The sequence below is a fragment of the Urocitellus parryii genome, chromosome 14 (assembly GCF_045843805.1).
Source record: "Urocitellus parryii isolate mUroPar1 chromosome 14, mUroPar1.hap1, whole genome shotgun sequence".
Taxonomy (NCBI): domain Eukaryota; kingdom Metazoa; phylum Chordata; class Mammalia; order Rodentia; family Sciuridae; genus Urocitellus; species Urocitellus parryii.
This window is the reverse complement of record NC_135544.1, coordinates 23,326,603-23,351,003: the sequence shown is the minus strand read 5'-3', so window position 1 is coordinate 23,351,003 and position 24,401 is coordinate 23,326,603. Positions and strand designations below refer to the sequence as shown.

The 24,401-nt window shown below is 33.8% G+C and overlaps 1 protein-coding gene across 6 annotated transcripts in view; it reads right to left on the bottom strand.

The window, feature by feature from the left end:
* Positions 1–12,446: 12,446 nt before the first annotated feature.
* The window catches only part of Micu3 (mitochondrial calcium uptake 3), a 97,576-nt gene continuing 85,621 nt past the window's right edge, over positions 12,447–24,401 (bottom strand). For 3 of the 6 annotated variants that reach the window (XM_026389487.2, XM_026389489.2, XM_077792608.1), the window contains 4 exons: positions 20,679–20,787; positions 18,400–18,557; positions 16,701–16,769; positions 12,447–15,143 (listed from right to left, as the gene is read on the bottom strand). In XM_026389487.2, the coding sequence (XP_026245272.2) occupies positions 16,701–16,769; positions 18,400–18,557; positions 20,679–20,787 (336 nt within the window). In that variant the 3' untranslated portion in view covers positions 12,447–15,143. The remainder of the gene's footprint in view (positions 15,144–16,700; positions 16,770–18,399; positions 18,558–20,678; positions 20,788–24,401) is intronic. The other 3 variants (XM_026389488.2, XR_013342404.1, XR_003300845.2) reach the window with 3 other exon arrangements.

Genomic DNA, 24,401 nt, shown 5'->3' with positions numbered 1-24,401 from the left:
TTCTAGTTCTAACTAACCACCTGTGAACTCTTGTTGTTGTGGCTGGGGAGTCTCACCTATTTGGAGCTCAGCTCTTGAAGTTTTAAGAATTTACCTTTTCTTTTCTTTCTTTCTTTTTCTGTTTCTTTTCTTTATTATTTTTTTTCAATTTTGAAGGTTGGAATCCCTGGAATCTAGAAATCCTTTGGTGTATGTTTTATTTGGGGGTGGGGGTCTAATGACTATGGAATAGAAATTAACCCAAGCTTCTATAATCACATGAATTTAGGAGATAAACACATATATTAATTGTATAATCAGGTAATTGACAAAAATAAAAGGCAACAAATGTCTATCTGAACGAGTAGCATATATATTTAGATGGTAATATATCACCATGAGAAACTGAGTGGTTACTTTAATCTATTCATCATTTTCCTGTTGCTTAATTTATTTCTTAGTCCAAATACTAGTTAAAGAATACTTTCCATGGACTGAATCTTTGTAAATTTTAGAAAAACATATTTAAGTTGACAAATGAAGGCTGACATTTGGCTGTGTTTTAATAGGCTGAACACCTAGCAAATCCTATTCGTTTATTTGTTCATTTTGTAATAAGTCTTGACATCACCTTCTCCGCTTTCTTAAATTTGCTTACTTAGCAGGGCACAATGCAGTTTTGATGTGCAATCTGATTTCAAAAGAATCTTTGAGACAGCTAATCTTCTGTACACTCAATGTAATTAAATATTATAGCACAAATGGTACATAAGATACTCATTTTCTTGAGAACCTCTTAGCACCAAAGAGCAACGACACAAAAAAGTATAGATTTTCAGAGTGCTTTTTTGGTAGGTTCTTTGGCTTGAACTTTTAACTCTTATAGCACCTTAAGTTTGCTAAAGCAATTCATGCTGTAGACTGGAAATATCATTATGATATTTCATTCTGTCCTAAGCTCTCTACCTCAGTTTAACATTTGCTTAACTTTAAGCTATTTGCTTCAACTACTTCTTTGCTTCAAGCCACCAGCTTGGAAGTATGCTGCTAGGGAATGCCGTACTGAATTCGTTTTACAATCAAGTTTGGTTGTCTCTTATGGTAAATGTGACTAAAGTATGTTTTGTCAGGTTATGGCTACCATGTTTTACTTTTTTAATCCAGGAACTGATTTCCATCCACATTTCTTTATTAATTCCTTTCTCAGCCTTATCATCCATACTTAAACTATATGGTAGTTTCATAAATTCACATTAACCATTATACTTTCAATTTTACTAAAACCTTCTCTTTTTGTCTCAAGAAGTATCTAACTCTGGTTTTGGTGAATCCTTCCAACACAAGGCCTTCATGTACATTCTCACTTTTTATCAGACAGAAAACCCTCAGTTTTTAAAATGTGCTTTTCTTGAAAAAAGTAAACATGCTTATGCTAAACATTCAGTTAAATAGCATCTCATTAAACATAACCATGGCCTCCATCTTCAAAGGTAATCATTCTTAAATTCCTTGTGGGTATTTTCAGATATATTTTAAGTATGGAATTTAAATACTACATGTTGTTTTGCACACAGATTTTTTTTCTCACTCCCTCTTGAAACTAACAACAGAGCTGGGTGAGGTGGCTTATATCAATAATCCCAGTGACTCAGGAAACTGAGGTAGGAGGATCATAAGTTCAAAGCCGACCTCAGCAACTTAGTGAGGCTCTAAGCAAATTAGGAAAATGCTGTCTCAAAATAAAAAAAAAATTATAAATGAAAAGAATTGGAGATGTGGATCAGTGGTAAAGCACTTCTCTGGGTTCAATCCCCAGTAACAAAAAACAAGACCAAAAAAAAAAAAAAGAAAAAAAAAACCCAGCAACAGTATCAGCAACAACAAAACAAAAACAACAGAAAAAAGATTTTTTAAAAAATGTTAAGCTCTCTATTTCAAGGACAAGAAAGCTACACAGGAGATACAGAGATAAACTCACATAAATATAGTTATCTCATTCTAGACAAAGGCGCCAAAAACATATGGTGGAGAAAAGATAGCCTCTTCAACAAATGGTACTGGGAAAACTGAAAATCCATATGTAGCAAAATGAAATTAAACCCTTCTCTCTCACCCTTCATAAACAGCAACTCAAAAGTGGATAGAAGACTCAGGCACTAGAATAGAGACCCTGCGTGTAATAGAAGAAAAAGTAGATCCAAATCTCTATCACGCCAGCTTAGGAACTGACTTCCTTAACAAAAGACTCCTAAAGTGAAAGAAGTAAAATCAAGAATCAATAAGGGAGATGTGATCGAAATAAAAAGCTTCTTCATAGCAAAGGAAACAGTCAATGATGTGAAGAGAACCTACTGAATGGGAGAAAATATCACATGCACCTCAGATACAGCATTTATCTCCAGAACTCAAAAAACTTAACACTAAAACAAACAAATAATGCAATCAATAAATGAGCAAAGGAACTGGACACTTCACAGAAGAAGAAATACAACTGATCAACAAATATATGAAAAAATCTTCAACATCTCTAGCAATTATAGAAATGCAAATCAGAACTACACTGAAGTTCCATCTCATTCCAGTCAGAATGGCAATTATCAAGAATACAAGAAACAATTAATGTTGGTGAGGATTTGGGGAAAAAGGCACACTCATACATTGCTGGTGGGACTGCAAATTGGTGCAACGACTCCAAAAAGCAGTAAGGAGATTCCTCAGAAAACTTGGAATGGAACCACCATTTGACCCAGTCATCCCATTCCTAGATTTATACACAAAGAACTTAAAATCAGCAAACTGCAATGATGCAGCCACATCAATGTTTATAGTAGCTCAATTCATAATAGCTAAACTCTGGAACCAAAGTAGATATCCTTCAACAGATGAATGAATAAAGAAACTGTGGTATATATACACAATGTAATATTACTCAGCCTTAAAGAATGAAACTATGGCATTTGCCGATAAATGGATGGAACTGGAGAATATTATGCTAAGCAAAATAAGCCAATCCCAAAGAACCAAAAGCCAAATGTTTTCTCTGATATGCGGATGCTAATTTACAATGGTGGGGCGATGGGGTGGGGTGGAGAATAGTTGGACTAAACAGAGAGGAGTGAAGGGAGTGGAGGGTGACATGGGAGAAGGAATAAGAGTAAAATGAATTGGACATTATTATCCTATGTGCATATATGATTACATGACTTGTGTACTCCATATCATATACAATCGGGCAAATGAGAAGTTATACTCCAAAGGAGAGCAAAAAAACAAAATTTTAAACCTCAGAAACAGATGATAAGTACTTTACAGGCAAATGAGAACTTAAAAGCCTAGAGACACTGAGAGGCTGCTTTCCCTTGCAGAGTTCCTTAAGAAATGAAGGATCCAGCTGCTTTTGAAAGTTGTATTATAAATAGGATGGACTGATTGAAATTTGGTTTAAAAAGCATTTAGATTTCCTTTGTTCTACCTTCTTTCCCCTCCCATACACACCAGCAGAAAAGGCTTCAGAGGTCAAACCTGAGATATCCTATGCACAAAAAGAAGAGCACAATGGAAGAAAGGGTGATTCAAGGTCTCTTCTCCTGAACTCAGCTGTGAACAAAATAGCAGCCAAGCTCTGAACTGCCTAGCAGAAGAAATGCAGCTAGCAGAGAATGAAACCCATCAGCCACAAGCTCATCCTGTGCCCACAGATTCCAATGTGTTTTAAAATAGGAACGTGTAGCAAAGGATTACCCATTATTTGAGAAAAGCCTCCAGTATCAGAGACCTACAGTATCAGAGACAAACAAAAGGGGAATGAGGCAATAAAGGGAACAGAAGAAAACCCCAAAGTAACTGAAACAAAGCAATCAGGGAGATAATAAAAGTTATTGAAATACATAAAAGAAATATAGGAGATGACAGAAAATTCAGAAAAAATTTTTTAAAGATGAATAAATAAATAGAATATTTTGAAGACAAATTAAGAACATCCTGAAATGGTATGATAAAAAAGACTAAGAGGCAAGCTAGGCGAACCTGCAAGCCACGGGCGGGCGGGTCAGGCCCAGCAACCAGCCAAGTGACTGCAGCTACATGCGCCGGCGGGGAACGCGGACCAGACCCACTAGGACAGGTCCGGCGGACGGCTGAGGGCTAGGCCCGTCCCCTCCCCCAGTGTCTGCAGGTAGGCGGGACTGTGAACACCAGCAGAGCGGGCCCAAAGCCTGCTGAGGGGCAGAACCGGCCCCTCCCCCAGTGCCTGCAAGCTAGGCGAACCTGCAACCCATCGGGAGGTTAGGCCCAGCAACCTATGGAGTGACACAGGTGCCCCTGGCGCCTGCTGGGTAGGTGGACCTTTGACCGACCAGCAAAGCAGACCTAGGGCCTGCCAGCATGGTAGACGGATCACACTAAGTGGAGGAGGATCACAGCCACTACCTGCCCTGCAAGGGTGATTTTTCAACTATACAAGAGCAATATAAATAAATAGAGGGGGAAAATATCAAAGACACAACAATTTCACCAAGCAGAAAGAAACGCCAGCAGTATGAAACGACAAGGAAAGAAAGGACCACAGGCAATGCAGGTCAACTCAACTTTAGAAGAGGTAATAGCTGCAACAGATGGAATGTCAGATAGAGAGCTCAGGACATACATGCTTCAGATGATCTGGAGTCTCAAGGAAGACATGAGACAGCAAAATCAGACAATGAAAGATCACATTGACAAACAAATCCAGGAAGTAAAAGATCAATTTCACAGGGAGATAGAGGTAATAAAAAACAAACAAATAGAAATACTAGAAATGCAGGAAACAATAAACCAACTTAAAAACTCAATTGAGAATACTACCAGCAGAGTAGATCACTTAGAAGATAGAACATCAGACAATGAAGACAGAGTATTTCAACTTGAAAAGAACATAGATAGCTCAGCAAGTCTACTAAGAAACCATGAGCAGAACATTCAAGAGCTATGGGATAATATCAAAAGACCAAACTTAAGAGTCATTGGGATACAGGAAGGCACAGAGCTCCAAACCAAAGGATTAAGCAATCTATTCAGTGAAATAATACAAGAAAACTTCCCAGACTTGAAGAATGAGACAGAATCCCAAATCCTAGAAGCCTACAGGACGCCGAATGTGCAAAATCATAAGAGATCCACACCTAGACACATTATAATGAAGATGTCCAACATACAGAATAAGGAGAGAATTTTAAAAGCTACAAGGGAAAGGAAGCAGATTACATTTAGGGGTAAACCAATCAGAATAACAGCTGATCTCTCAACACAGACTCTAAAAGCTAGAAGATCCTGGAATAACATATTTCAAACGCTTAAAGAAAATGGATTCCAACCAAGAATCTTGTATCCGGCGAAATTAAGCTTCAGGTTAGAAGATGAAATTAAAACCTTCCACGATAAACAAAAGTTAAAAGAATTCGCAGCTAGAAAACCATCTCTTCAAAAAATCCTTGGCAAAACATTACAGGAAGAGGAAATGGAAAATAACATTGATAACCAACAATGGGAGGTAGGACAGTAAAGGGGGGAAAGTAGTCAAAGAGGATAACAAATCAGGTTTAGTAACATCAATAAACAAATATGGATAGAAGAACAAACCATATCTCAATAATAACCCTAAATGTTAATGGCTTAAACTCACCAATTAAGAGACACAGGCTAGTAGAATGGATCACAAAACAAGACCCAACAATATGCTGTCTACAGGAGACGCATTTGATAGGAAAAGATGTACATAGACTGAAGGTGAAAGGTTGGGAAAAATCATATCACTCATATGGACCACGGAAACAAGCAGGAGTGTCCATACTCATATCTAATAAAATAGATTTCAAGCCAAAGCTAATCAAAAGGGATAAAGAAGGACACTTCATACTGCTCAAGGGAACCATACACCAACAAGACATAACAATCATAAATATATATGCCCCAAATAATGGTGCAGCCGTGTTCATCAAGCAAACTCTTCTCAAGTTCAAGAGTCTAATAGACCACCATACAGTAATCATGGGAGACTTCAACACACCTCTCTCACCACTGGACAGATCTTCCAAACAAAAGTTAAATAAGGAAACTATAGAACTCAATAACACAATTAACAACCTAGACTTAATCGACATATATAGACTATACCACCCAACATCAAGTAGCTACACTTTTTTCTCAGCAGCACATGGAACCTTCTCAAAAATAGACCATATACTATGTCACAGGGCAACTCTTAGACAATACAAAGAGGTAGAGATAATACCATGCATCTTGTCTGATCATAATGGAATGAAACTGAAATTCAATGATAAAAGAAGAAAGGAAAAATCAAACATCACCTGGAGAATGAACAATAGGTTGCTGAGTGATCAATGGGTTTTAGAAGACATCAAGGAGGAAATTAAAAAATTCCTAGAGTTAAATGAAAACACAGACACAACATATCGGAATCTATGGGACACATTGAAAGCAGTTCTAAGAGGAAAATTCATTGCTTGGAGTTCATTCCTCAAAAAAAGAAAAAACCAACAAATAAATGATCTCATACTTCATCTCAAAATCCTAGAAAAAGAAGAGCAAAACAACAGCAAAAGAAGTAGAAGGCAAGAAATAATTAAAATCAGAGCTGAAATTAATGAAATTGAAACAAAAGAAACAATTGAAAAAATTGACAAAACTAAAAGCTGGTTCTTTGAAAAAATAAATAAAATTGACAGACCCTTAGCCATGCTAACGAAGAGAAGAAGAGAGAGAACCCAAATTACTAGCATACGGGATGAAAAAGGCAATATCACAACAGACACTTCAGAAATACAGAAGATAATCAGAAATTACTTTGAATCCTTATACTCCAATAAAATAGAAGATAGTGAAGGCATAGATAAATTCCTTGAGTCTTATGATCTGCCCAGATTGAGCCAGGAGGATATAGACAACCTAAACAGACCAATAACAATAGAGGAAATAGAAGAAACCATCAAAAGACTACCAACTAAGAAAAGCCCAGGACCGGATGGGTGTACAGCAGAGTTTTACAAAACCTTTAAAGAGGAACTAACACCAATACTTTTCAAGCTATTTCAGGAAACAGAAAAAGAGGGAGAACTTCCAAATTCGTTCTACGAGGCCAACATCACCCTGATTCCGAAACCAGACAAAGACACTTCAAAGAAAGAAAACTACAGACCAATATCTCTAATGAACCTTCATGCAAAAATCCTCAATAAAATTCTGGCGAATCGGATTCAAATACATATCAAAAAAATTATACATCATGATCAAGTAGGATTCATCCCTGGTATGCAAGGTTGGTTCAATATACGGAAATCAATAAATGTTATCCACCACATCAATAGACTTAAAAATAAGAACCATATGATCATCTCGATAGATGCAGAAAAAGCTTTCGACAAAGTACAGCATCCCTTTATGTTCAAAACTCTAGAAAAATTAGGGATAACTGGATCATACCTCAACATTGTAAAAGCAATCTATGATAAGCCACAGGCCAGCATCATTCTGAATGGAGAAAAATTGAAGGCATTCCCTCTAAGATCTGGTACAAGACAGGGATGCCCTCTCTCACCACTTCTGTTCAACATAGTCCTCGAAACACTGGCCAGAGCAATTAGGCAGACGAAAGAAATTAAAGGCATAAAAATAGGAAAAGAAGAACTTAAATTATCACTATTTGCAGATGATATGATTCTATACCTAGCAGACCCAAAAGGGTCTACAAAGAAGCTATTAGAGCTAATAAATGAATTCAGCAAAGTGGGAGGATATAAGATCAACACGCATAAATCAAAGGCATTCCTGTATATCAGCGACAAATCCTCTGAAACGGAAATGAGGACAACTACTCCATTCACAATATCCCCCCCAAAAATAAAATACTTGGGAATCAACCTAACAAAAGAGGTGAAAGATTTATACAATGAAAATTACAGAACCCTAAAGAAAGACATAGAAGACCTTAGAAGATGGAAAAATATACCCTGCTCATGGATAGGCAGAACTAACATCATCAAAATGGCGATATTACCAAAAGTCCTATATAAGTTCAATGCAATGCCAATCAAAATCCCAACAGCATATCTTGTAGAAATCGATAAAAGAATCATGAAATTCATATGGAATAATAAAAGACCCAGAATAGCAAAAACAATACTAAGCAGGAAGTGTGAATCAGGCGGTATAGCCATACCAGACTTCAAACTATACTCCAGAGCAATAGTAACAAAAACAGCATGGTACTGGTACCAAAACAGGCGGGTGGACCAATGGTACAGAATAGAGGACACAGTAACCAATCCACAAAACTACAACTATCTTATTTTTGATAAAGGGGCTAAAAGCATGCAATGGAGGAAGGATAGCATCTTCAACAAATGGTGCTGGGAAAACTGGAAATCCATTTGCACCAAAATGAATCTGAATCCCTATTTCTCGCCGTGCACAAAAGTTAACTCAAAATGGATCAAGGAGCTTGATATTAAATCAGAGACATGGCATCTGATAGAAGAAAAAGTTGGTTATGATCTACACGCTGTGGGATCGGGCTCCAAATTCCTCAATAGGACACCCATAGCGCTAGAGTTAACAAATAGAATCAACAAATGGGACTTACTCAAACTAAAAAGTTTTTTCTCAGCAAAAGAAACAATAAGAGAGATAAACAGGGAGCCTACATCCTGGGAACAAATCTTTACTCCACACACTTCAGATAGAGCCCTAATAACCAGAATATACAAAGAACTCAAAAAATTAGACAATAAGATAACAAATAACCCAATCAATAAATGGGCCAAGGACCTGAACAGACACTTCTCAGAGGAGGACATACAATCAATCAACAAGTACATGAAAAAATGCTCACCATCGCTAGCAGTCAGAGAAATGCAAATCAAAACCACCCTAAGATACCATCTCACTCCAGTAAGACTGGCAGCCATTAGGAAGTCAAACAACAATAAGTGCTGGAGAGGATGCGGGGAAAAGGGCACTCTTGTTCATTGCTGGTGGGACTGCAAATTGGTGCAGCCAATTTGGAAAGCAGTATGGAGATTTCTTGGAAAGCTGGGAATGGAACCACCATTCGACCCAGCTATTCCCCTTCTCGGTCTATTCCCTAAAGCCCTAACAAGAGCATGCTACAGGGACACTGCTACATCGATGTTCATAGCAGCTCAATTCACGATAGCAAGACTGTGGAACCAGCCTAGATGCCCTTCAATAGATGAATGGATAAAAAAAATGTGGCATTTATGTACTATGGAGTATTACTCTGCATTAAAAAATGACAAAATCATAGAATTTGGAGGGAAATGGATGGCATTAGAGCAGATTATGCTAAGTGAAGCTAGTCAATCTTTAAAAAACAAATACCAAATGACTCCTTTGATATAAGGGGAGTAAACAAGGACAGGGTAGGGACGAAGAGCTTGAGAAGAAGATTTACATTAAACAGGGATGAGAGGTGGGAGGGAAAGGGAGTGAGAAGGGAAATTGCATGGAAATGGAAGGCGATCCTCAGGGTTATACAAAATGTCATATAAGAGGAAAGGAGGGGTAAGACAAGATAATACAAATGGAAGAAATGATTTACAGTAGAAGGGGTAGAGAGAGAAAAGGGGAGGGGAGGGGAGGGGAGGGGAGGGGGGATAGTAGAGAATAGGACAGACATCAGAATACATCACACACTAGAAAGGCAATATGTCAATCAATGGAAGGGAAACTGATGTGATACAGCAATTTGTATATGGGGTAAAAGCGGGAGTTCATAATCCACGTGAATCAACCGTGTAATATGATGTATTAAGAACTATGTAATGTTATGAACGACCAATAAAAAAAAAAAAGAAAAAAGAAAAAAAAAAAGAGCTAACCAAGTCAGAGAGACTGGATCATAAAAAAAAAATATATATCTGAATATGTAACAATGAACCCCACTATTCTATGTAATTATAATGTACCAATAAAATATGAAAAAAAAAGACTAAGAGATGAACAGTAGGGAAGAAAAGAAAAAAATAGAGATTAAATATAGGAGGTTCAGTATCTGAATAATAGTTTGGTGTGGTGATGCATGCCTGTAATCTCAGTGCTTTGGGAGGCTGAAGCAGGAGGATCACAAGTTTGAGGCCAGTTTCAGCAACTTAGTGAGGCTTTAACTAATTTTGTGAGACCCTGTCTCAAAATAAAAAATAAAAAGGTTTGTGGATATAGCTCAGTGGTAAAGCACCCCTTGGTGCAATCACCAGCACTCCCCCTACAGAAGAAATCTGAATGGAAATTCTAGAAAAACTAGGGAGTGCTGGGTGTGATGACACATGTCTCTAATATCAGCAGCTCTGGAGGCTGAGCCAGGAGGATTGTAAGTTCAAAGCCAGCCTCAGCAACAGCAAGGCTCTAAGCAACTCAGTGACACTCTGTCTCTAAATAAAATACAAAATGGGGCTGGGGATGTGGCTCAGTAGCTGAGTGCTCCTGAGTTCAATCCCTGGTATCTACCCCCCCCCCTCAAAAATAGGAAGAAAATCAAAACAAACAAAACAAAAGCAAAAAGAAAAGAATCTCTCAAAGAAATAATAATTTAAAAAAATGGATGCCATGAGTTTTTAGAGTAAAAGAACTAGTGAAGGCCCAGAACAGACATTGAATAAAAGACCTCTATCAAGTACATCACTTTGAAATTCTGGAATAATAGGGACAAAAGAAGATTCTACTCAAGTGAGATTCTACTCAAGTGAGAAAACCAGGTGAGGAGTGAGATTGACATCTGATTTATCAAGAACGACACTGAAAGCTGGAAGATAATGGTGCAATGCTTTCAAAATTCTGAGGGAAGTTTTTCTATTTTCAATTTCTATTCTGGACAGACAGTTACCCAAACATGAGGGGAGAATAAAGCCATTTTCAAGGCATACAACTCAAAAATTTATTTATTATGCAAACTTGACCTGGCAGATAGAGAGGGAGGTCCTGAAATGACAGCTCTGTACCAGGCCTCTCCCATCTAAAGTGTAACAACCGTTTTATATGGGAGAGTGAGATGGAGAGCTCTAAAAGGGAATTCTAAAATGTTAAAATGTATTAACAATATGTGTCTAGTTCTGGCAATAAGTCTAGAATAAATTAATGATAGGTAAGTGAAAGGTATATAAAATCAAGTAAACTGAAAAGGAGAACATTATTAATTTTAGGTAAAGTAAGATGTAAAAGGAAGAAAATATAATAATTGTTAAAACTATAATAACTGATTTAACTGAAATTTTGCTGAAAGGATGGGGAAAGGGAAGCATGGATCTGTATTTTTAGAGGCAGGGCCTTGCCTGAGAGTGCCAAATTTTTATCTAATATTGTAGGAAGTCAACAGTAATCTGAGAATTTGAATAATAAAAATATTAGCAAAAGTATATTATCTTGAAATGTTAATAGTAGATACCTATAGACACTGCTAAAAGATATCAATGTCATTGCCTCTGAGGAGCGGAGATGAGGATAGGCTGGATAAAGGAATTTTGAAAAAGGACTTTAGAACTCTTTGACTTGTAAAACATGCACATACAACTTGAATACAATTAAAGTATTATTCTATCCAGTGAAACTATGTTTTGAACACAAATAGTAGCAGAGTATATTTACTGTGCTCCCATAAAAATATCCTGTAGATCTTGTCATTATCAACACTATAAGTGAAACTCCTACTTTTTTTTAATAGTTACATATGATTTCATTAACTATATATATTTATTGGCATATAAATTTATAAATGTACATATTGGGATATTATAGTTTCAGAAGTGAAAATCTAGCAAAGTTTTGAGGTATTTCTATATTGTCCTCTAAAGATATTGCACCCAAACTTATAGCCTCATTACCAATGTTTGAGAGGACTGAACTGTCCTACATACTCACTATATATTACAAAACTATCTTTGCATTTGGAATGTGAAAGTACATATTGTTGTTTTAATATGCACTTGTTTAAATTTATTTTCCAAAAACTGTCTACTCCATTACAATTTTGAAAATCTATCCTTATTCAGATTCCGGCACCATTCTTGTTATTTACTATTCTATTTTTCATTAGCACTTGTTCCTCTCTTCTTTCAAAAAGTTGGGTAAAATTTATCCTTCCCAGAAAATTTTGTGTTTTACTTTCTCTGAGCACTGTATATTCATATGCACATATCACAATTACAGGTATATTTCTATTTTCAAATCATGAACCAAAAATATTGATTGTGATATAAAGATAATTACAAATACAATACTTCATAGAATTCAACATATGACATTGCAGGATAAACTATTATTCCATGAGCTACTAATAAAGTAAAATTCTATAAAGAAAAATCAACACAACCCTTTCTTATCATTTAGAATTTTTATTGTGTATTTGCTGAATTTTATACAATACATATTTTTCACATCATTTGAGAATAAAAGAACTGTGCTTTTAAAAATGTTAATTTTACTAAATGGCTATAAGAAATATATGGGAACTAATGCATTTTGAAAAATGATAAATTTGCAGGTGTAAGATGATGCCTAAAAAATACCAACATTAGTAAAATGGGCTTCTGTAGTTTTGGTTGAATTACTTTAAGCCACTTAAATAGTCAGTTCTGTGTAGCAAAACGAATAAGCTATTAGATAACATGTAAACTTTCTGAAAAGACTTCTGGTAATAATAACCATAATTCTATAATATAGGAATTATTTTGATATAATTTGTAAGTCTTTATGGGTCTGTGATTTACATCCCTACAATGGTGTTGATGAGATCAATTTTATAGGCATGTTTTACCACAGAGGAAAGTACAATATCAGTGTAGGTTTGGTAACCCATGAAGATTTCCAAAGTTTGTAGGTGACATTTTAAAAAAAACATTAGACCACAGATATACATAAAAGCAAACTACAATGTTTCTTGATTCAAGGACAGGTATATTTATTTTAAGATAATACAAGAATGTAAGACAGGTTGCTTTTCCATTGTAATTTATAATAAGGACAATTAATTGGAATTTAAGTTAAATGAATTTCTTATTATGAAATGATTCTGAGAAGTACATTAAATCATTTGTCACATAAGCTTTCTGTAAAAAGTAGTCATAGTACAATTTTATGTTATAGCTTAATCTTTTCAAAGAAAAGTTTACAGAAGGAAATACTGAAAATAACAACATACAAGTACATTATTTTCAAAGCATTTAAAAATATTTAAATTGGTGTAAACAAAAATCCAGTGAGATATTTTTACCTCCTATATTACAGATAATAAAGTTCAAGTAAATCACTGTAATTTACTATGCTCTTTCCATTTAAATTGATTAGGATGTTTTATTTATTCCCATTTTAATATTTTGTTGCAGACTTGTAAGCAGATACTCATCCATTCACTCTGACAAACAATAAATAATAACCATGTGTATATAGTACAGTGTTCTTCATTGGGAGAATGAAGGCTAATAAAGGATATTAAATGGGCTAATTTGATTTTATAATATTTCCCATGTACACAAGATAATATAACTTAGAGCCAAAGATTACATCACGTTTTTCCATTACTTGAGATAACAGATAATACTATGAATAATCAATGCAAAGTACAGTAGATAGATAACCTTGAAAGCAGGTTACATAAGGGGTTCTTAAAATTAAGCATTTATTTTTCTATATTGGCATAATAAATAATATAAGATAAAGAATGTAAAAATTCTAACAAACACAAAATCAATTCTAACAGTAACACTTTCTTGGAAATAACATTACTTTTATAAATAAGCTAATGCAGATCAATTTCACATTTTATAACTTGTAAAAAAGTCAGTGTCTTCTATTTTCATATGTAAAAGCAGGGTAATAGTTGGAGTGTATATAACAATTAAATATATCTTAGGAAGATAAATGAACATATCTTCCACATGCAACATATAAATATATTAGCTTAAATTCATTGTATGACTTTTGTATAGTATCCTTGTAAAAACTAAATGTTTCTAATTAAAGATTTCTATTTAGTACTATCAAATTATTTCTCTGTGTTAAAACCTAGTTTGTGATTTTTCAGTAGAAAGTTTTTGTTTTCCCTTTTAAGACATATTATTTTGAATAATGAATTATATTTAGAGTATTACTGGCATCACTTTTGTATGTGGTCCTTTCACAAGAAATAATATTAGCTTCTATTTAAATATACATCCGTCTTCTAATTTTGCTAGCTTTTTATAATACCCATTTTGATGCTAGACATAATTAAGAATATGCAATAAGTCACAGAGCTGTAAGATGTTATTTTACTAGTGTTTTAACATATGTCACCTGCAATAAGAATCAGCATCAAGTTTCAAACAATAATGATAGCGACTACTATCACAAGTGTCCCTGCTTCTAACCATCAATGTATGCCTTTATTTCATTATTGTTTTGAGAAAAAAATCCATAGCTAAAATTTCTTTACTATATACATAGAAGAATATCAGACATTCTGTTGGCTTTGGTAAGTGAACAACAAAAAGTCAAACACAAGTCAAACAATATATATTACTTAAGTACTTTTAAAATTTAAAAGTACAATGTAAACCATCATACTATTTGTCAGCTTAATTTCTACTTGTTTTCCAAAATAATTTCAATATAATTAAAAAACCTGATAAATAAAAAGGATTTAAAAACAATTAATTCTAAGGGCTCTAAGATAATTCTGAAGCAATACTCATTTTCTGAAAATAACTTCACAGTCCAAAACCAAAAACAAATATGTTGACCATTTTTAAATGATCTGTGTTCTATGAGTCATAAATTATTTTAAAATAAGGAAAATTCCTAATAAATAAAAATATTTTAAATATATTATTATATCATCAGTGGAAGTATGCATATACTTCTGAAGGGAATGAAAAAGTGCAGAGTTCAATAAATCAAGTCAAAAGGTCAACTTGATTATATATAACATCTGTAGGAAGAAGATGCATTTCATCTCTTTTATGTTTAAGAATTCAGTTCAAGAAAAATATATAAATTCCATAGCATTTCACCTTTCCTTTCTTCATGTTCTGATTTCAGCCTTGTTTCCACTCTCAGAAATTTTGTTTCTTGCATTTGTCAGATAAACAGTAATCCATTAATATTTGCTTTAGGAATATCTACTTAAAAAACACAACAATAAAGCAATATTTACTTAGGATATGACTGAGACGTGATGGCATTAATTAAAATTCTTATGAAAATTATGTGAAAAAGTAAGGTACTCAAAAACATTCCATGTAAAATAGTAAGTAGACTTAACTTAATTAAAAAATTTCTCTTTAATTTTGAAGTTCAGTGTTTCATTAGGAATTTACCTAATCCTCAGTCTTAGGTCTAGGAAGAGAAAGCAATTTCTAGCTATGGATCGTGTGATATTATTACAAATTGGTTAGGAACACTACCTATTATGGATGTCTAAATGAATGGTCCTACTTTTTTAAATACATGTTTTGTTTAAATTCTCAAAGGCAGTATAAGCTTCCTTAAAATAGAGATTAGGAAAATCTTCTTTGATTATCTGGATCACAATAGTTAAACCTTAGACAAGTAAATACTTGCTTCTAAACATTTTAGACCAGTATTTCCCAAAGTGGATTCCAAAAACACTAGGTCTCAAAGTTACTTTGCAAAATGTTGATAACTGCAATTTACTTTGAAAGACAAAAATGAACAGCAGCATATTGGGATCTAATAAATTCTATGGGGAAGGAACCTATTTAACCATTTTTATCATAAAACTTGACTATGCAGCCTTTTTTTTTTAAGAAAAATATGCAGTGATATATACTCAGGAAACAGTTTAGGAAACAACTGCTGTAGACATATATGAATGTTTCAAGCCTGAAGAAAACAACAAGCAACAGGCACATGAATATACTTATTTACAAAAACAATCAAATTTCTATTGTGGAAATCTAATTAATCAGAGCTCACAAACTGTATAGCTATAGTTGACTTTGAAAAGAAAAAAGGAAAAACATAACCTTCATTTTGGAGATTAGTAAGTTTGAGATAGTTCTTTGGATCATTACAAATGGAACAGATATCCTGAACTTTACTCAATTATTACAATCCATGGTGATAGTATAAAGAGTAAACAGCATAGTTTTGACAGAAAAACCTGAAGCTCAAATTCTGCAAATTATCTTGGGCAAGTTACTTGTGAACTCTTGCTTTTCTCTGGTGTTAAATTGGATATCTATTTGAAAGAATTAAATGAGATACTACATGTGGAAGAACACTGAGTAGTGCTACACACCTTAAGTAATTCTAAAAAAAAAAAATATCTACTAAGTTGTAGAAGTTCAGAATCATGATCTCAAAATACAGTAATAAATACTCTTTAGGAGCTAATAATCCTAGATTACAAACATATGATTTAAATCATTATGTTGCATCTGTTCAGGTGAAATACTATTTTAAGTTTAACGTAAGAATTTTAAAACACTCTAATGGCCTAAAAATACATTATAATTGTGTTTCTCTCAGCTATTTTTTCTTTTTTTTTCCCCCTGTGGTGCTAGAGATCTAATCTAGGTCTTATAAATGCTGTACACATGCTCAACCACTGAGCTATACATTTAGCCCTTTTTCAGCTATTTTTAAATGTTATAAAAGAAAAATAACAATTATTCCTTTGTTGTTATTGAAAAAAATTAGATAAACAGATAACATACTTATCTGCTATGAAGTTCTTTTTTTAGGCAGGATTTGAAAGTGGAATACTTCTGTACTGTTTTATAGCCCTGTGGAAGAGAGAATCAAAAGTGTTCAAACGTTCATAAAGAAACATTCAGCCTAATTTAATTTACATGTGGAATCTAAAAATGTTAAACTCATATAAGTAGAGTAGAATGGTGGTTAGCAGGTGCTGAGAAGGCTGCAGGATATGGAAAGAAGTTTTCCAAAGGGTACAATGATCCAGTTAGACAAGAGGAATGAATTTTCAAGATAAATTGCACAGAATGGTGACCAATGTTAATAATTTTGCATTGTATATTTCAAAATTGCTGAAAAATACATTTAAAAATGTTCTCACTACAAAATAATAAATATGTGAGGTGAAAGATATATTAATTAACTTGATATAATTATCTACAATGTATTCAAATATTAAACAACATTGTACCCCCCAAAATATATACAATTGGTATCTGTCAATTAAAAATAAACTAAAAAAATTTGAGCAAATATTAATAAAAGCCAAAGGGAACCACAGGAATGTAATATACACACACACAAAAATTAATGCTTAAGGTAGAAATAGTGTAAAAGGCTAATAGCATAGTTTATGTTTATTTATTTGGTTTTCTTACTCTAAATTTTTTGCAGAAAAATTAGAGAGATTTTTAATATATGTCCTTACCCTGTTTGTGGCATGAACTGAAATATTAAAATCTAACCACTAGGTGGCAGTTAAGTACACAGCATGTTTACAAAGATGGCTTTTCTTTCTTTTTTTCTTTGTTTTTTCCTAGTATTTTTTTTTAGTTGTTGATGGACCTTTTATTTATTTGTATGTGGTGCTGGGATAGAGCCCAGCACACATGTACTAGGCAAGCACTTAACCACTGTGCTACAATCCCAGCCCGATAGCTTAGTTTTAATGTCATTATATAATTTAAGGCATAAAAAAAACATAATCTAAGATAAATCTTGAATTTTTTTCTATATGTAGGTAGCTTTTTCTATTTTAAAAAGCACAGTACTTAGGGATATTCTTGCTAAAGAGGAAAGACTGAATATACTAGCTGTTAATTTTAGTAGAAAAAATTTTTGTTTTCCATTTGTGGTACATCCATAAATATGTTGGATGTATATACATTTATTGGCTCATGCTATGTTTCAAGCTCTAAAGTATGGTTCTTAGAAAAACAATCACTGAAGATTTAACAATTAACTTTTAATATGTCAACAGGAAAAAATAGTTAAACAGATAAAAATTGTTTGAAATTTATTTCCATATAAACAGTAATGAATATGTAGTGACTTAAAAGCCTCAAGATACCTAGAGGAAATATTTCTCATATAAAAGAAAAAGTAGAGGTATACTTGTATATTAACAAGTCTAAAAAGCCAATGTGCAAACTGAATTTTTCAAAAATTTTGGCAATACTTCACCCCAAATAAAGACATTGAACTAATTGTGTATGAAAATAAATTATTAGAATATTATTGAAAAAGCATGAACTTTTTTTTAGGTGTAAAATTGTTTTTGCTTAAGTATGGAAGGCCTATGGTTTTTCTTTGCAAAGAGAGCTTTATGCTTAAATTGTTAAATATGTAAGTTGTTTAAATATGTAAGTTGAACTTATTATTCCCCCCCCCCCTAGATTTTAAAAAGGATATCAATAGACTTGAAATTTGTAGGTTTACCCGGAATCCTCTATGGAGTCTGTCCTTCATAATCCCAATAAATTCTTTATAACTTAATTGATCATCTTTGTCAACATCAAAAATCTTGAAGACAGTATTCACTAAATGTGGTGAAAGTTTGAGTCCAGTAGCTACGTACACAGCACGTTTAAATTCATCTAGATAAATGTCACAAAAAAATGAAAAAAAGTAGATCATTAATATTATTTTTTTTAGTATGTGTTAATTACTGTGGAAAGGTTGTAAAAGAAGCTGTTTTCATAATCTACTTATATAACACAGGACTTTTCATTAATCCTATTGTCTTTTAGGGAACAAGAAGATATTTTGTGGTTTTAATGAAAGAGCAAGAAGCAGTTAGTTGTATTTTATGTTAATAATGTCATAATTAGTGCATCTTTAATGAGCATCAGTGACAGTTCCTTTAAGTTCTGAGGAAAGAGCTCAGATAGGAGATGAGACACTTGCCCAAAAAACCATTACACAGGGCCACATAAAAAGTACCAACAAAGTACAATGAGAATCTGAAATGAGTGAGTACTTCTGTCTGCAGAGTGGAGTAGGGAGGGGAAGAGAAAGGCAGTGATTTGGAAAGGCTGTGATTTTGTATTTGAACTAAGCCTTTAAGGGTGGATGATTTCAGCTTGTAGGGATCAGAGAATGACAGATGAGATGATGTAAATGAAAAAAGGCATGGGTGCAGATGGGAGAAGCATAAAGCAAGATCAGAAAATAGTGAACAGTCTGGTTGGGTGAGCACAAGGAAAATAAAGGATTTGAAGGAACTCTACACAGATTTTAAGGTGAAGAACCTGCACATTCTCTAACAGGCGATTTGGAAATTTAGGAGTTTTCTATAGTTGTTGTATCATAGAATGGTTAATTCAAGTTTTAGGAAGATTCTTCTTGAGTTGTCTAGGAAACATCAGAAAGCAAAGTAGCTAATGGCAGAAATGACACAGAGGTGGCTCATACAATAGTCCTTTTAAGATGTCAACTCCCAAATTAAGATGCTAGTAATAACAAAAGAACGAAACAGATATATTCCTAGCTCTCACAAAAGCACTACAATTTTTTTCCATTTCCCTAGTTCCACCAAGTAGAAGAACGACTTTCTATTCTGAATTAAGTAAACTGATACTGATTTTAAAATATTTTGGTAGTAAAGGCTGTCTGTGAAAGCATGGCTTCCCAAAATTTTGGTTTTAAAACACTACATTAGGCTAAGATGAAGTCAATATTACGAACATATCAATTTCTTTGAATGTTGTAGACTAGAAAATGGAAGAAATACAAAATTTTCTCAGGTTTCTCTTAGTCAATGAATAAATAAATGAGACCTTATAATGGATCTATGGATGTTAGTTTTGTTTGATGCTGGGGGTCAAAACCAAGTCCTTACTGATCCATACCCCTAATCCCTTTATGTTTTTGAGAGAGATGATTATCATCATCACTTAGGAAGCTCAGGTTGGCTTCTCCTTGGAATTGAACAGTAAAAAACCCAAGAATGCCCCCTGAGATATAAGCTTGTGAATTAACACAGATTATGGCAGAGACATTATAGTAAAATCTTCTTAATAGATATAAACAGAAAGTCCTCCTATGGCAAGAATTTTATAAAAGGACATGTCCTTGAGGGGAGGGAAGTTGATGGTCACTGTCACAGAATTCTAGTAAAAGAACTTGGCTTCTTAGCCAAACAGTGTTGGAATAAGTGAGAGGGTCCTGAGGACTACAGCATTCTGAATTCTATTTTAGTTGTATTTGTGTATAAATGAAGCAAAACTGATAATATAATTTTATACACAATTCTTAAAAGTCAGTTAATGTAAATTCATGGCTAAGACATGGCTCTGCTGATATATTTCTGGGTTTTCAGCCAGCAGGTATTAAATCAATAAAATAAATAACATTCTATGAGAATGTCTGAGACATGGCCAGCTGGCTCTTCCATAGGTAGACACATGTCCTTCAATGTCATCGAGTGGTCAAGAGGCGGCTTCTTTGAATGTTTTTACAAACATTGTTTTCCCATATATGAAATTAAGGGCAAAAAGAAATTCAACAAAAAATTTATCTCATTTACCCTAAACTCGTTTAATTTTCTTTAAAGTGTCAGTCACTTCTCACTGAAAGTGTAAATCAGATTTTCAGGCAAGTTGATGATAATACCGTATATCTAGTTGCCATTTTGCTAAAGTCTCTAGGTACAGTATAGTAAAGTCTCTAGGTACAGTATATGTTTTGCTTTAAATGTTTGAAGGGTGATTACTTACCTTGTCCTATAGAGCGACTTGCAAAGTTATACATATTAAGGGCTATTGCAAAGTCTTCTAAGTTATTCAGAAACTGGAAAAATGATCTGAATTCATCAAATGTGATGCCCTATTTTGAAGAAAATAAATATAAATGTAATCAGTAGAGTCAAATTGATTAAAATAACTATCTACACTTAATACAAGTAAACAAATTAATCTTCAATTTATCTTGAAAGTAAACATTTCCAGAGCACATGTTGAAACTATTTTTCTCCAAATGGAATCTAAGATTCATTCAGACTTATTTTCACTGGGTAGTGTTTCTACCCTTAAATAATAATGAATGTGTTTTAAACACTGTCATATAAGCTCAAAAGCTTCAAACAATGCTACAATAAAAAATGAATTAAAAAGTTTCAATTTTGAAAACCCTTTACATAAAGCTCACTTTTTTAACCCTTAAAAATGGTAATTAAAAAAAAATAAGAAATAGTTTTCTTTGCACATGTACTCCCTTAAATATGATTCAGCATTCAATGTCAATGTCTTTAGAATGACCATGCAAAATCAAAATGTTGACCAAAAGTCAACAGTAGTCTATTTGAACTTGCCCCTGTCATGATAATGCTACCAAGACAGCAGGAGGAAGTCAATGACTGAACAGATACAGCATTGGCAGGCCCAACACAGGCCTCAGGGTAGGATCGTGTAAAGGAGTGGTGTTAAGAGTGGCTTCTTCTGGAATGTACAATTTCAACCACTGATATTATGGCAGTTAAATAGAAAGGTTATTGGAAATAAATACGATGTATCTCAGAGAGTACAAACTGGGACAGGAACTGAATTTCAGTTAATGAATTCTCAACAAAATTAACATAAATGAAAAAGTACACAGAGAAAAGAAAAGTGGAGCAAGAGCTGAGACTTAACAAATTCTGACTTTAATGTGGGGGTAAAAGACAAAGGGACACTAAAGAGGCAGTGCTGGAAAGCTAGGCAAAGAACCAGAGGAGTGTATTTTCATGTATTAGCTTACTACTGATTAAATGACTTATCACCAAAATATCCAATTTTTGGTATACATTATTTCCAATTGAATTATAACCCCTCTTTTACTTGCAATATGAAAATCCTCATTGTATTTGCATACTTTTGTCTTTTTCTTGCATTTATTTATGGCCACTCCAATCCTGGATCCTACTTTGTGACGTGATCCTATCTGCCATTTCTTCTAGAGAGGGCAGTTAGAATTACTTAGGAAGACTGTACCAGGGAAAGGGAGAGAGAAGGGAAATTGCATGGAAATGGAAGGAGACCCTCAGGGTTATACAAAATTACATACAAGAGGAAGTGAGGGGAAAGGGAAAAACAGTACAAGGGGGAGGAATGAATTACAGTAGTGGGGGTAGAGAGAGGGGAGGGGAGGGGAGGGGAGAGGGGATAGTAGAGGATAGGAAAGGCAGCAGAATACAACAGACATGAGTTTATCAATATGTAAAGCAATGAAGTGTAACTGATGTGATTCTGCAAGCTGTATACGGGGTAAAATGGGAGTTCATAACCCGCTTGAATCAAAATGTGAAATATGATATATCAAGAACTATGTAATGTTTTGAACAACCAACATTAAAAAAATAAATTAAAAAAAATAAAAATAAAAATAAAAAGAACAACAAAAAAAAGACTGTACCAGAAGGAAATATCTTGATGAGGACAGCTTGCTGTCAGGGAAAACAATCAGTGCTTTGGTTCTGTACTACTTTATATTGTGACCAGCAGTCACAGCAACAGTCTTTGTCTCAAGATGTCAAATTACAAATAAAAAACCCCAGAAAGATGGGATATCTTTAAGCAAAGGAGTAGCGCAAATATCAATACTTTTTTGTTTTTTTTTTTTTGGTGTTGGGGATTGAACCCAGGGGCACTTTACCACTGAGCTACCCTTTTTCTTTTTTCTTTTGAGACAGGGTTTCACTAAGCTGCATAGGGCCTAACTAAACTGCTGAGGTTGGCCTTCAACCTGCAATTCTCCTCAGTCTCCTGAGTTAAAAATATCAATACTTTTGAGGAAAATGAATTTAAGAAACAAATCAAAGAATGACAGACTACAATGTCAACATTTGAATCTAGATTTTTCAAAATATGATTCTCAAAGTTTGGAAAGACAGATCAAAGCAAAAACCACACAATAATTCTCTTGTACAGATTAAACACTTTGTTTGAAAATATGAAACTGTAAAATAAAAAGTGGGACATTTATTTTTTAGAAGGTAATTTGAAACAACCATCTTTAACAGCAGTAAGGGACATATAGTCTGGGTAAGAGGCCAAGAGAAGAGAAGTGGCCTATTTTTGCCTTCCCATCCTTATCCCCAGAATAGAATATATCCATGAACTGTTGGAGGTAAGATGAAAGGAAATGGTTTACAGGCTAACAAAAATCAAACAATGATAATAACTAAAAAACTCAAATCATCAAAATGCATCCACTGAAAGTATAGACATAAAATATCTAAATATCTATGTCAATTGTCAGCAGGGTACCCATACCATTTACTGGAGAAGAAACTATTTTTTTTTCAAAATATTTGCTGGGATAACTAGATATTTCATATGCAAAAGTTAGACCATTTCTTCACACCATTTTATACAAATTAAGTCAAAGTTGAAAAAAGACCTAAACTTAAAAACCAAAACTAAAAATTTATGCCAAAATAAAACAAACCCCCTCCCACAAAAAAACCCTAGAGACAAAATTTCATAATCTATCAATTGGCATTGTTTTTCTTAAATATGACACTAAAAGCACAAGAAACAAAAGAAAAAATAGAATAACCCCAATTTTATCAAAATTAAAAATTTGTGAAGATCAAAGGCACTATCAAGCAAATGAAAAGACAACTTATCACCAAATGGGAGAAAAAGTTGCAAATCATATATCTGATGAGGGTCTAGTATACAGAATATAAAAAGAACTCTCACAAATCAGTGACAAGAAGACAATACAATTTAAAAAACAGGCAAAGGACTTGAACAGACATTTCTTCAAAAAAGATATACACATGGCCAACAAACACAACATGAAAAAATGCTGGGGAATGCAAATCAAAAACCACAGTAAGACACCACTTCATACCAACTTGAATGACTAAATAAACAAAGAGATAGTAAGAGGTGGTAATGAGGATGGAGAGAAATTAGAAATCTTACATGTTGCTAATGGGATTATAAAAATTGTATATCTGCTTTGGAAAACATTTTGGTATTGCCCTGAAATATTAAAACATAAAGTTGCCATGTGATCTAGCTCTTTATATATTCTCAATTCTTTTGAAAACTGAAAACACATGTTCATATAAAAGGCTATACACAAGGTTCATAAGAGCCCAAATAAAAGACAACTCAAAAGTTCAACAACTGGGCTGGGAATGTGGCTCAAGCGGTAGCGCGCTCGCCTGGCATGCGTGTGGCCCAGGATCAATCCTCAGCACCACATACAAACAAACATGTTGTGTCCGCCAAAAACTAAAAAATAAATATTAAATAAATTATCTCGCTCTCTCTCTTTAAAAAAAAAGTTCAACAACTGAGAGATAGCAAAATGTAGTATATTCATAAACTGAGTATTATTTGGCAATAGGAAGGAACAAAGTGCTGATACTTAGTACAATAGGGATGAACCATGAAGAAGTTATACTAAGTAAAAGAAGTCAGATGCAAAAGGCCACACATTGTAAGATT